The 14,154-nt window shown below is 32.9% G+C and overlaps 1 protein-coding gene and 3 long non-coding RNA genes across 27 annotated transcripts in view; 1 reads left to right on the forward strand and 3 right to left on the reverse strand.

Annotated features, from left to right (window-relative positions):
- The window catches only part of mtd (TLD domain-containing protein mustard), a 141,346-nt gene that overhangs the window by 99,606 nt on the left and 27,586 nt on the right, over positions 1-14,154 (forward strand). For 12 of the 24 annotated variants that reach the window (XM_076414841.1, XM_076414844.1, XM_076414855.1 and 9 more), the window contains exon 2: positions 298-530. The exons of the other annotated variants lie outside the window; for them this stretch is intronic. In XM_076414841.1, the coding sequence (XP_076270956.1) occupies positions 298-530 (233 nt within the window). The remainder of the gene's footprint in view (positions 1-297; positions 531-14,154) is intronic. 24 annotated transcript variants of the gene reach the window in all.
- LOC143202918 (uncharacterized) overlaps positions 1-14,154 on the reverse strand; it is a 196,216-nt gene that overhangs the window by 88,658 nt on the left and 93,404 nt on the right. The gene's annotated exons all lie outside the window — the stretch shown is intronic.
- Positions 4,033-4,501, reverse strand: LOC143202923 (uncharacterized). The gene is made up of 2 exons (XR_013007251.1): positions 4,361-4,501; positions 4,033-4,181 (listed from the first exon to the last, which is right to left on the reverse strand). It is a non-coding gene; the product is annotated as an uncharacterized LOC143202923 (long non-coding RNA).
- LOC143202921 (uncharacterized) lies at positions 4,501-4,969 on the reverse strand. The gene is made up of 3 exons (XR_013007248.1): positions 4,852-4,969; positions 4,728-4,802; positions 4,501-4,634 (listed from the first exon to the last, which is right to left on the reverse strand). It is a non-coding gene; the product is annotated as an uncharacterized LOC143202921 (long non-coding RNA).

Below are 14,154 nucleotides of genomic sequence, written 5' to 3' on the forward strand. Positions count from 1 at the left end.
TAGCGAGTGGTAATATAACATCATGGAACAAATAATTATTGTTTTTCTGAAAATAAAAATTGTAACGCTTTATTTAACCTGGTAATATTGTAGATAATTAAGTTTGATACTGTAGATGGTAAACAAGTCGTTTAATAAACTGATTGATTCCCAATCATTCCATTTTTTCAGCCAATTTAGCACAGCGCGCGTCGTTAAACTATTTTATTTACGGTATACCGTCAAGCTTGGAACAACTGAATCGTGAACTTCGAATAATCTCATGTCGGATCAGTTTTTTTAACGAAATTCTATTAGGTGGTACCTGAAAAAGTGGTCCTACGCCATCCGGAAGGATCGTGGCCCAATATCAAGGACATAGATCAGGACGCGGTAGTCCTGGCCGATAAAAAAGGTCGTCGCAAGTCCTGGCACGCCATCAAGTTCGAGAGGAAAAGGAAGAAGGATTTCGACGACCAGTTCGGTCTCCCTCCGCAAGTGCGTCGCGAGAAACGAGGCTCTTGGTGGAATATCTTTAGTAATGCCCCCAGGTACCGATCCATACGTACATATAATGTTTTAATATTGTTCCTTCTTCTGTGTACAGTATATATTTTTTTTATAATCACAACGCGACAAAACTTTAGCACACTATAGATTTTTCATTTCAACTCTTAATAAAAATAAATTTCTATTGTTTACTTATAGGTTCTACAGCTGAAAGTTATGAGGAAACAATATATTTTACCTCTCGAGGTTAAAAATGTATTTTTATTAAAAAGTTGAAATGAAAAATATTTAGTGCGCTACCTGCAAAATCCAGTCATATATAAATTGTACATATAGTTATATTGTACACTAGCGACCCGCCCCGGCTTCGCACGGGCATAAAATATATATGCCTATGTCACTCAATGAAAACATGATTAAAATCGATCCAGTATTTTTGGTTCATTCATTACTGCCCTTGGCCTGCACGCATTAAATTTGGAGTAAAACAATTCCTCTTCCCCTATACTTACTATGAAGATTTCCTGCTATCTTTGGAATATCTAAATTCATACAATTTTTATTACATTACACATTTTTAAACGCAAATTTTAAATTTGTAATATCTCCGAAAATATTTGTTTAATTTACATGCTGTAAGGAACCATATTGATCTATATTAATTGCACACTGTATTTAAGGTACTTAATTCGATAAGGATTAATGCCGTATTGCTTAAAATAGCTTCGTAAATAAGCCATTTTCTCACGTAAAAAGTAAACAATAAAAATGGTTAATGTGGGTTATCCCTAAAAGATAAACATATACCATCGCGGACTTTTTTGTAGACCTTTTTATGGTGTACAATACTGTAGTACATTAATTTGATCTAACTCGTAGGGTTAGGCAGCGTTTTTGCTAATTGCTAAATAAGCCTAAAAAAATAGGTTAATTTACGACATCACGTTAGAAACCTCTAAAATTAGCAATGTTGCCTTAGTATATTATGCATGTATTATACATATAAACCTTCCTCTTGAATCACTCTATCTATTGAAAAAAACCGCATCAAAATCCGTTGCGTAGTTTTAAAGATTTAAGCGCACATAGGGATATAGGGACAGAAAAGGCGACTTTGTTTTATACTATGTAGTGATATAACATATTGTGTCATATAATAAAGGTATTTTATTTCAAGTATAAGGTAAATTTGGCAGTTTAATGCAATATTTGTTAATTATTTCAAAGGTAATAATTAAGGTTAAAGAAACACAAAAAGATAATGTCTGGTTCATATTAATTGGACACGCATTTGTACTTAAACCAGGTCTGTTTAGTATACTAGGCTATTCAATAAGTTCGTCAGAATGAAGCTGAAATTTCTAAAAACGAAAATATAATTGTATAAGTGACATAATTTCGTTCAACAATACTCTTATTCAAACAATTTTCGTCGCATAGCACGAAAAGCCATCCAGATTAACCCTCTATTACCTATTAGTTTGAGAAAAATTGTTTACTTGTCTATATTATTATTTAGTCACCAAACTCTGAAGGTTTTATAAAACAGCACACTAACCGGAAAAAATTGGATTATGTTTATTAATTCCTTTAATAAATTTATATTAACGAACATATTCAACTACATGATATTATCCTATAAGATTTGACGAAAATAATCCAACTAATTTAAATATTTAAACGATAAATTCACTTAAGGAACAGTTAGGAATGTAAAAAAACATACATCAATTCGGACGTGATACAATTAAATGTGATTTCAATGATACTATTTTCAAAATGACAATTTTTTTTAATTTTCATATAAACTGTATAACCCTCTATTACCTATTAGTTTGAGAAAAATCATATTTTACAAAATAATTTTTTGTGAAAAGTATGTTTCTTGAAAGTTTAGTTAGAGCCAGAAGTCATAAGGATGTAAATTTCGTGAATAAGCTCAATTTTAGAGCGATTCTTGCCTTAGTTCACTTATCTTCTTGATAGTTCTTTTACACCTCTATGAGCAGTTATTAGCAGTTGTCCTTTATTTTAAATAGCTTGATTTCCTTTCCGTTCAGTCTTTTACATTTTTTCATTATTAATTAACATGGATCCCAAATATGGACCTTCTTTTGGTGTCTAGTCTTATATAAATGGTTTAAAACTATTTTATGGTGATTTTTTTAAGTTCTTGGTATTTGAAATAAATAATAAATATTGTCAATTGTTTATTTACCCTATACCAACTAATTTTAGTCATCTTGCTATAGAAATGTAACGTTATATAAATTTATTTTTGGATCGAATTCATCTGGTATTGGTTTCGTATAGGTCTGTTTTAATATCTAATGTATATTTCTTCAAATTTAAGCAAATTTACAATAGATATTTTAATTAAAATAATGAGTTAAAAGAGGTTAGTGTTAACAAACACATAGATTAATACAAGAGTATGAAATATGAACAATAATTTTCATATCAATGCAATTTAAAATAAATATTGATACATATTACAATTATTTCTACTATGGTATCACTATTTCCACTGTACTATAGTTGTTACTATTTTTATGCTTGTCCTATACAAATCCAAAAGGAATAAAAATCATATTGTCTTTCTATTTTTGGTAATTGCCTTATTGGTTAATACTAATAATGGGAGAACGAAGCATATCATTGTTGTATCAGAAGTGAAACAGACAATATTACGAAAAATTACCTTCTGACATCGTTATTTCTGAACCTCCGTAACCTTTCTAACAAGTTACAAGTATGACTTACTTCATTGAATAAACATTACTAAAGACCTGCGAGTTAAAGATATCTATTAGAAAAAACCGAAGTTACTTTTTCAAGGAAATGCAATATTTATTTTGAGACTCCTTATATTTTATTAATGAATTTATCTAAAAATTTAATTATTTGCAAGTTATATAGACCAAGGACATTTAATTAAATTTTACGAATAAATATGACGAGAGGTAAATAATCTTAATAATAAGTGCAGTACAGTGATTACTACACAAGATATTATCGTAAATTAACTGAATATTGTTAGAATATTAAATTAATATATTCAACAAAATAGAAGATCTTCACCTCAAACAAAAACAACATTATGGTAACTAAAATGTAGGAAGTAGTTATTCTTTTTATGTATATACATCCACATTATTTACACAGCTGGCTTATCTCATTCAAAGTAGCTAATAACTGATGTTTATTTTTAATATATAAGAACAGACTTTTTTTAAGGAAATTGAAAAATATCTGACAATTTTATATCTTCGCTAATTAACAGCTTTAAATACTAAATGAATACTGGAATGAACATTTATATTTGTTTTAACAAGTTCCAAATTTGCATCTGTAGCGTTATGTTTAAAAAATAATTATTCACAATGCCGTTGCTATTTATTACCAATATTTTAGGACTATTAGTGGAATGGAATATTGAAAAACTTTACTCAAAATATGATAAAACTTTTTACATTTTTACACACCACACCAAGTTTAAATTATATTGAAAATATTAATGAAAAAGGAAACAAAACAAAACTAATATCAACTGATATATTGTCTATTCTGGTCATCGATGCCATTTTCCTTATTTGTTCCTTCTGCTTCTCACTATGTGTTTTTTTTGGTGTGATTTTTCTCTACTTGCAATTTAATCAGTGTCTTCTCTCCCCGAGCACTAGCTACATTATCTGCAAAATAATTAGTGCTCATTATCTTCTCATACATATATACCAAATGCACATTTTGCACACAGAATATTCTTTATCGTATACTCTGGCCAGCTACAGACATTCCTATACATACAAATCTTTCACACTCTACTATACAAAGTTTTACAACTATTCTCACAGATTTGATCGATATTTACATAGTATATATTGTTGTAATATTTGACTTCAAATCCGCCTGAATTTTGTTAAATAGTATGTATTTTATACTTATTTTTTGTATGTTATACTCTCTTATGGGCCCTAATAATTATACGATCCTGATAGATACTAGCGTTTGGTTCTTTCAATGTTCAAAATCCTTTTCCAAATTGTCAAATGTACCAGATCATTTAACTAATCTAATATTTTGTCAACTGACACCCTAGTATTTAGTGTCATATTTGTATTGATTCAAAATATCTTTTGAAATATCTGTAAAATCAAAAAGACATAAGTATAATAAGAAATAGACAATAAATAGACAGAAAACGTATATAAATAAACATGACCATATTTCATTCTTACCGTTACTATAATCTTTAAATAAGTTCTGTTTCCATATTATTTAACATAAAAGTATATCTTTTGTTCCATAGCAATCTACAAAATTAGTTTTATATAATGATAATATTTTACTAATAATTCATACCTTATACACTTATTTTCGCATTATGTGCCTCTAACTTTGCCTATGATATAATTAAATTAACCTAAAAGTGACTTCTAACCACAACTGTGGTAAACAACAAGGCGTATATAGAAAAGGAGGCGTAGTTATGAAAACTTTCAGGCTAGATTAGGACAAGTGCGCATGTGCAGTTCGAGCCAATCAAAACTTGTATAGGCACGGATGTGTATGTTTTTTACTGTCGTCTCTTTTCCTGACGTCTAGTTCAAGGCAACACAAGTCCTCACCACAATGGACTGGGTGGATTTCCTCGTCACGGAAGTAAACAAAAGAGATGATGATGATGACGATATTTCGTCACTGGACAACACCACTGTCGGAGAACAACACATGCGTCCTTGAAAGGCAACAGAGCGAATTAAGTAGTTATAAAATAGTTGAACGTTTCGATACTGTTCAGCTGATTGCTGATGTAATAGATTCAAATGTGTTCATGCCGATTCCGCTACAGATTTGCCGATCGTTAATCACGTTTTTTTGTATTCGTTACCTGTTCTGCTATTTATACATATACAAACCGTACACGCCCACTAGCGCGAAAGGCCATGTCGCATACTTTTAATTTTATTTTTCCCTTTTTTGTCGGCGATATGTTGGCCGCGTCGATGACGTTTTAGGGGCGTTTTCGTATTGGGAAGCGTTGTCAAATCGGTCGGGTTTGCCTCATATCTTAGGATTTCGGTAGATACTCGAATAATGAAGCGGCAACTATCATTTACATCATTAACATGTATGCATAGTGAATGTATAAAGTAAATGCGCTTCTTAGAGGTCGAATTTTTATTTAAATGTTAAACGGTTCTCTGGTAATGCTAATTCTGCTTTGGTTTTGTTGTTTATAGCTGAACATTGTTGTTGGTGTTTAATTAGATTCAAATATATGCGAAAAGTATTTGTTCATTTTTTTTTGAATACCTTTTTGATATAATCTCGAATTTCGATGTTATCATGACAGTTCTCTTACAGCTCTCTCTGAATTTCTGCATTCCTATCATTGATAATATTATTTGATATAACTTCCTACTCATGTGCTCCCAACTGTTTTTTTTTTGACATACATATATATATATATATATATATATATATATATATATATATATATATATATATAACACCAACACTCCAGTTTGGATGTTATAAGCCTGCAAAAGTAAAAAAATATGCTCAGCTATATTCTTAGATGTAGCACAAGCCTTCGATAAGGTTTGACATGAAGGCCTTGTTCATAAATTACAGAAAATGTTACCAAAACAACAAACCGAACTACTAAAATCGTACATTACAGCCAGAATGTTTAGAGTTAAACAAGAAGAAGCTTACTCTACAATAAAAGAAGCTGAAGCAGGTGTGTACAAGGAAGTGTATTGTGGCCATTGCTTTATCTACCGTACACTTGTGATATACCACAAATGGAGAATATTACGATGGCTACATTTGCTGATGATACTGCGATTATAGCTGCCGAAAATAATTGTGAAGAAGCCACACAAAAATTACAACAGGCAAGTGACGATATAAATAATTGGACACAAGCTTGGAAAATAAAAATTAACGAAAGTAAATCTGTGCATGTGACCCATGAGACTTTAGGACCAGCTTTTTATTATCAAGAGACTTATCAGAAGATCAGAAAACAACTGATAGCTGGACGGGACAAGGTCCAGGCTGTACGGTAGATGCATCAAAACTTTATCAATAAAGCCTCAGTATTTAGCTATAATATAAAACAATATTATTTATATTGTTCTTGTTCATCATCATCGTCATTACCTATTTCATGCATCTATATAGTTTCTTATATGGCAGTTGTTTCCTACTACAGTATTCAATATGGTTCGAATGTCATTGGTTATATTTTCTGGAATTAACAAAAGATTTGACAGTAAATAATAATTTACAACATTAAGATATAATAATTATAATTGCAAATGTGATAATTACAATTATAAAGCGAAAAAGTATGAACAAATAGTTAAATTATTTAAAAGCCTTGGCCAATTGATGTTAATTAGTAATAATCGTGTGTCACTACGATGGAAGATTAGTGTTTCTCCGTCGGATTAGTGTAAATTACTTTATTAATTTTAATACGTATAAGTAATAACATTTCAATAATGCATGTTATTCAAAATTTGCGAACAGTTAATATAATATATTGTTGACTTACAAGTCACAATTGAATTAATCTGTTGTATTATTAAATAATTGGTTATGTTTATCCTCTGTGTGACAATATCAATCAAATTACGAGAATAGAATAAAATCCAAAGCTCAATTTTTATAGCCGTCTTGGTGGCGCAGTGGTAAAGGCGACAGGACGGTCCTCCTACTGTTGCGATTGTCGCGGGTTCGTATCCTGCTGGGGCATGGTCTTAGATTTATGTTTGTAATTATCTGATATTTGTGATTGTCCTAGGCATGAGTCCCACAAGGAAAATGATCCCAGTCACGCCAGTAACCAGGCTGGGTAAGACCGGATGTCTTCTGGGATCTTAAGGCATACATTAACTAGTTAATTGTATACTACATCTAGTTTGTTTTCCTGCGATCTTCCTATTGATTAATTTTAAGTAAAATAGGTTTTACCAAAAAAGCGCTACGAAATACCTAAACGTTTTTTCAATCTCCTACTTTCAGTAACTGTTAGACATCAACGCGTCAAGCTAGATCTTCTACGTAGAGTTTGAGCAGGTGACGACTCGAACAAATATTGATTTATCTCTGCTGGACACACAATATTTACGTTTTGAATTATCGAATATTTTCATGCGAAGTAAACCGGTTAAAAGTTAAGTAAAACTATGACGCTCCGCGTTTAAATCCGAAACGACGTGATCACTGTCCTGGGCGTGAATCGATAAGGAAGCTTTTCGTTTTTTTCCACGGATCAATATTCATTTTCTTTGATGTTAAGTTGGGCGAATACGTTCCTATACATTTTAAACACTAATCGATGAAATATGTGCCTTTTGATCGATGACCTTTTACTACATTTCTAGAATAAAAGCTTCCGCGATTTGTGGACAAGAAGCTGAACCAAGTTGTTTTTACAAGCCTCTTTTAAAACCAGTTTTTCTCCATTAAATCCATATTTAGAACACCAACTAGATACAAAGCGCGACAAAACTTTAGCACAATACACTTCTTTTTTAATAACTCTTAATGAAAATAAAGGTTTAACTTTTAGGTACTACAATTAAAGGCTGTTAATATTACCATGGTAACAAGTAACCAGCCTGCACTTAGATGGCGCTACTAGAATTAAATCCATATGTTTTTTAGTAAGCCCTAACCCTCAAAATATACATGTATAAATTTGACAGCTGTCGGGTCATTAGTTTGTGAATTATATCATTTTGAGTGAAGCAACTTTTGTTATTGTGAAAAAAATGGATAAAAAGGAAATTCGCGTGTTGATAAAATATTGCTTTTTGAATGCAAAAAATACAGTTAAAGCAAAAAATTGACTTGATGCCGAGTTTCCGGACACTGTTCCAGGAAAATCAACCATCAAGGATTGGTATGCTAAGTTTAGACGTGCAATGAATATGAATGAGCACCGAAGACGGTGAACGCAGTGGACGCCCCAAAAGAGGTTGTTACCAGCGTGTCACAAGTCAGTGAAAACGATGGCAAAAATCCATGAATTGGGCTTTGAATTGCTTCCTCATCCACCGTATTCTCCAGATCTGGCCCCAGCGACTATTTCCTGTTCTCAGATCTCAAAAGAACGCTCGCTGGGAAGAAATGTTCGTCGAATGAAGGAGTGATCGCTGAAACTGAGGCCTATTTTGAAGCAAGGGACAAATCGTACTACAAAAATGGTATCGAAAAGTTGGAGGGTCGCTATAATCAGTGTATCACCCTTCAAGGGAATTATGGTTAATAATAAAAACTAATTTTGCCAAAAAATGTGTTTTATGGTTATGGTAGACCAAGGACTTTTCAATTGACTTGTTAAGAGACCACTATTCTTTACTTATATAGATTCCGTTTAAGATAGTAAAAAGTACACATCACGTATTAGCTTACCCCAACGATTTTCAATAATATCCAAGTAAGGAGAGTGCGTTAGTCACTTTAGAATTTGAATATTGTGATCTGAAAAATAGTTTCACAGTATAACAACATTGTCTTCCTAAAAAACATATTTCTCTATAACTGTTCATCGATCACTTAATGTTATTTTATTAATTTTCATAGAAATGAATTTCATTTCTATCTTTCCTTCCAAAGCTATAGAAGCTCCACAAATAACACTCCTTCACCCAACTGTCTGTTACTTTAAATCGTCTGGTCTTTTCTTAAAACATGGTAGTAATACTTATATCTTATACCATGTCCATCCAAATTGAATTTGTTTTCGTCCAAAGATATTACATGATGTTCCATGAGATATGTTCTTCAACAAATTGTGAGCGTTCTTTCTTATGTTTTTGACTTATGAGTGGGGTTTCTGTAAAACATTTTTTATTCCTACATGCCTAGCATCATGCAGGAGACGTTGAGCATTTCTTACTTTTGTTTTTACGCCTATTACGCAAAACAACACATGTTCATCGTTTCCTGGTGCATCGTTCGTTCGAATGATACTGTAGGAAATTTCGTCGTTTCGATTGTTCGTCCGAACACTCACTACTATTTTGTGGAAGGAATTCGCACGGGAACTGAAAACTGGTTGAATAAATACTTGTTTATTTCGATAATGAGTGATACATGTGGTCGACGGAAGAATGGACAGGATATTAGGTTAGGTAGAGGAAGTACGGTAACGCTGTGGAATTGGTACTGTTACAAGGGGGTAGAAAAAAGAAAAGCGAGCGAGGCGTCGTCGTGGTGGTCTTTTATAACCGGGAACCGCTTGGTACCAATCCACCAGCGTTGCCAACCTTTGAACTTGCTGTAGGTGAATGCTTGGAGTCCATCGAAGTTGCAGCAGGACGTCGTTCGTCTTGGGGCGTTCCAATTTGTTTAAGGGTACCTATAAGTGTGGTACCTTACGTGTCCCGTTTCGTGATGCAAGGGTGTTCATGTGTTGATGTTATGCATGATGAGCTTCTGTGATCTTCGTCCATCGCGTTAGTCTCGTGGGATAACGTCGACCATGTGATGTTGATGGGTTCCATTCCTCATGTTATATTTCCATGCACGTGTCGAGTGGCTTATGTTGAGCTGGTTTATCTGTTAGGTAGTTCGATCACGTCGGATCACCAATTGTAGGAATGTTCGTCGGTCGGAATGTGTGGCTGTCGATGCGATTGTTTATCCGAACACTCACTACTATTTTGTAGGAGGAATTCGCACGGGAACTGAAAACACTGTTTGAATAAATTCTTGTTTATTTCCATAAAGAGTGATACATGTGATCGACAGGAAAATGGACAGGATATTAGGTTAGGTAAAGGGAGTACGGTAGCGCTGTGGCAGTGGTACTGTTACAAGGGGGTAAAGAACAGAAAAAGAAGAGAGAAAGAAGCTAAAGGGTCAGTACCATCTTACTCGGAACCTATAAGTGAACAATCTGCAAACAGATTACAAAGCGGTCTCTTTGTAGTATTTGCGTAAATATCTTAACTAACGGTCTTTAATCGTAGAATCTGAAAACTACAAATTTATTTTCATAAAAATAAAGGTCTAAACTTTGAAAAAATATTTTTTATTTTCTAAAACAAATACAGCACGGTCTCAAAATTATACTGCATATGCGAAATATATTTATTTGAAGGTTCTAAGCTAGAATAAAGTCTTACCAAAATTATATATTTGACATTTAATATAAAATTCTAAGATATTTTCATAATTTTAAAAATGTACATGCGTAAAATGTCCTCCCACCATGTCTGTTTATTTGTGGATTACAACAAATGTTTTATTACTAAACTAGTGCACTTGTTCGTCTATTAATAACTACAGAACAACCGGGTGAATTGCGTTTTATGAAGCGGTTGGCATGGTGAGAACTGTTTTTATCTGATTTAGTGAGTCTATACGAGCAGACTTCCAGTCAGATTCCATTAAACGATCTTTATTACTCACAAATCAGGATTAAATACCATCAAATATGTTTATTTTTAAAGCTAACATAGGGTTCAAAGTGGTCTAATAATATACGTAATATAATTTTGAAACTAAGACGCAATCTGATTTGGAAATATTCATGTTAAATATTAATGGACATTTATTGATTTTTTTCCTTGAATATTTGAAAAGCACATGGTACACATATTACAACTAGTTATTCACTACCTAGTAATTTTTCCTTATTATTGTTCTTAAAGTCTAACTCCATAAAATTTCAGACCCAAACTTAATTAGCTTTGACCAAGTTTTCAGACAAAACTAACTATACTAATAGGTAGCGTTGGGAACTATCGACTGAAAACAGTCGAAACAGTCGATAGTCAAAAAACTAGCGACTGAAAATAGTAATTACTATCTTCAGTCAAATGCACGGTTCGACTATTTTTTCCATTCGTGATGCCAGACGAAGATTTTTTTTAATACTCTTTGTGATTCCACAATCTGTCCTATAGGCAATAAGTATTTCTTATGTCTATATGGCATGCAGAAAATCACTTCATTAAGCGATCTTCTGGATAAAATATTATCTTAATTAATTAGTCTTATTCTAAAGTTTATATATGTCCAGTAATCAGATCAGGTGGTGTTAAACGTTTTAGTCTACACACTTCACTAACGCGTCGCATATTAGCGAGTACATTGGGATGCACTGACACTCTTTCGAAGTACTTCACACAAACACGTTGAATTACACTCGTTATAGGTTCTAGAGGAATATCGCGTTGTATCACTTTATTTGAAATATAGTACGGAGCATCAACAATGGCACGCAACACTTTATTTTGGAACCGTTGAATGATGGATATATTAGATTTACTAGCGATACCCCATAGTTGGATTCCATATAACCAAATAGGCTTGAGTATAGACTCATACAGCAACACCTTGTTATCTAATGATAACTTGGATTTGCGCCCGATGAGCCAATACATTTAATATAATTTCAGACGAAGTTGTTTTCGTTTATAGAGTATGTGTTTCTTCCAGGTTAGGCGTCGATCTAAGTACAAACCAAGATATTTAACTTGCTCTGCTTGGGGGAGTTGACGATGATTGATATTCACTGGTGGACATGTTCTTCTACGCAGGCTAAACGTTACATGGGTGGATTTTATTTCATTGACTTTAATGCGCCATGTCTTCAACCATAATTGTATTTGATCCAGGTGGGTTTGTAGGTATATTGATGCTGTGACCGGATCTTCATGGGATGCCAATATTGCTGTGTCGTCTGCGTATGTTGCCATAGTAGTTATTTTTGTGGTGGGAAGATCGGTCGTATACAAAAGATACAGTACTGGATCCAGTACACTACCTTGCGGAATTCCTGAATATATGGAATTTAATTCGGTATGTTCATCGCCTTCATTTACAATAAAATGTCTATCAGTGAGATACGATTTTAGTAACTGATAGTCCGGATGAGGGAGAAGTTTCTTTAGTTTAACCTGCAAGCCCGTATGCCATACTTTGTAAAAAGCTGATATATATGTAGAAAAGCAGCCAAACAATATCTTTTGGCATTTAGGTCAGTGTTTATTTTGTTTACAAGTCTGTGCACTTGTTCTATAGTCCCATGCTTATTGCGAAACCCAAACTGATGTTCTGGAATAATTTTTCTTTTTTCTATTATATAGTTTAGCTTCTTGATGTACAGTTTCTCGAAAACTTTCGAGATTATCACGTACTTATATTCTACTATATACACGTAAAAGCACAAAGCTTGAAACAAAAAGTGCATATAGTAAATACCTCCAAAAAGTAATTAGTCCGAAATATATATCGGAAAAATCTCGATATATTTTTAAGTTTATTATAGTGAAGAGTCTGAGTGAGAGTATAGTATAGAGATTATAGTGAGACTTTATTATAGACTGTGAAGAAAATATAAATGACCATTGGTTCATAAAAAATATCGATATCGAAAAATCGGTATATCGATATTTTTCAACATCCCTAAGTCCTATACATCATTGACATAGAGAGATTAGTGGACACGATTTGCAAATAAGAACAACAATACGGGAATAAAAATCATAATCCCTTGTGAAACTAAAATAATCAATAAAACCATATTTAACTAGTTGTTTTATCTCAAGCCATCGAAAAACAAACACATACATCCCGTAGATAAGTATGTAAACGTCTTAAAACAATCATTGAAATTGACAGAACGAGCCCTCGCCGCCGCCGCCTTCGTTTAATATTTACCCGAGATATACTCCTACTACTAGACCGATTTAATGAATGAAAGCGCCACCGTGATATCGTTTATGTATTATACTATCGAATAATGATTAAAAAAATAAACGGCATATCATCCATTCACCCGTCAGACCATAAACAATGATTAAAGGTGGGGTCTCCTTCGCTCTCTCGCTCGTTTCTAGTGGCGGCTGGGATCAAGTTGGCTGAAATAGTGCCAAAATTGTTTATTTACAAAATGTTAGACCGTTAGAATTATTCGCGGAATTTAACTATGTCTAGAGGCAAGGCCGAATATTCGTTTATATGTTTTTTTTGTCTTTCTTCTCTTTCTTTCTCTTTTAATAATTCATTAAACGCGGGAATAATTAATTTTTTCAGTTATCATCTTACATTAGATATACTTATTACAATCTTAATTTACAAATTAATTTATTACTATTGTTGTAATTGTACTTGTATGTATTGTACTATAATGTATTTCCCAAATTAAAATTAAATTAAACTTTAAAAGTTATGAATAACACTTACACACTATACAAGTTGGTGTAGTTTGGTTCTCTTCAATCTTCTGATTCTCCGTGTGTCGAGCTGCTGAATAGCTTCTACGTTGCTGTGATTTGGTAACCTTATTTTATGCTTTAAGTGCTCATCGTGCAATTCTTCGTTAATTATGTAGCGATAAGCATTCGTAATTAATCGAAAATTTTGGATTTGGTGGCGTTGAATTACTACTCGGTTTGATGTTTCAGTGCAACTCCATATGCACCCCATAAGTCCGAATTTATAATTAATTGATAAACCAATTTCTTTGATCTTAGTCGATTTGGGAAGATGTTTTCAATTTAACCTATTGCTTGAGGAGCATCCAGTCTTGAAATTAGGTTTTTGTTATTTCACCGTAACGCTGATTTCGAGCCATTAAGCTGTATTTCCAAACTTCAGTCGATTTGTGAATCTTGTTGATTGGCACTTTTT

Source organism: Rhynchophorus ferrugineus, unplaced genomic scaffold (assembly GCF_030347505.1).
Source record: "Rhynchophorus ferrugineus isolate W39M unplaced genomic scaffold, kcgeb_rfMv2 rfM9, whole genome shotgun sequence".
In the NCBI taxonomy this organism is placed as follows: domain Eukaryota; kingdom Metazoa; phylum Arthropoda; class Insecta; order Coleoptera; family Curculionidae; genus Rhynchophorus; species Rhynchophorus ferrugineus.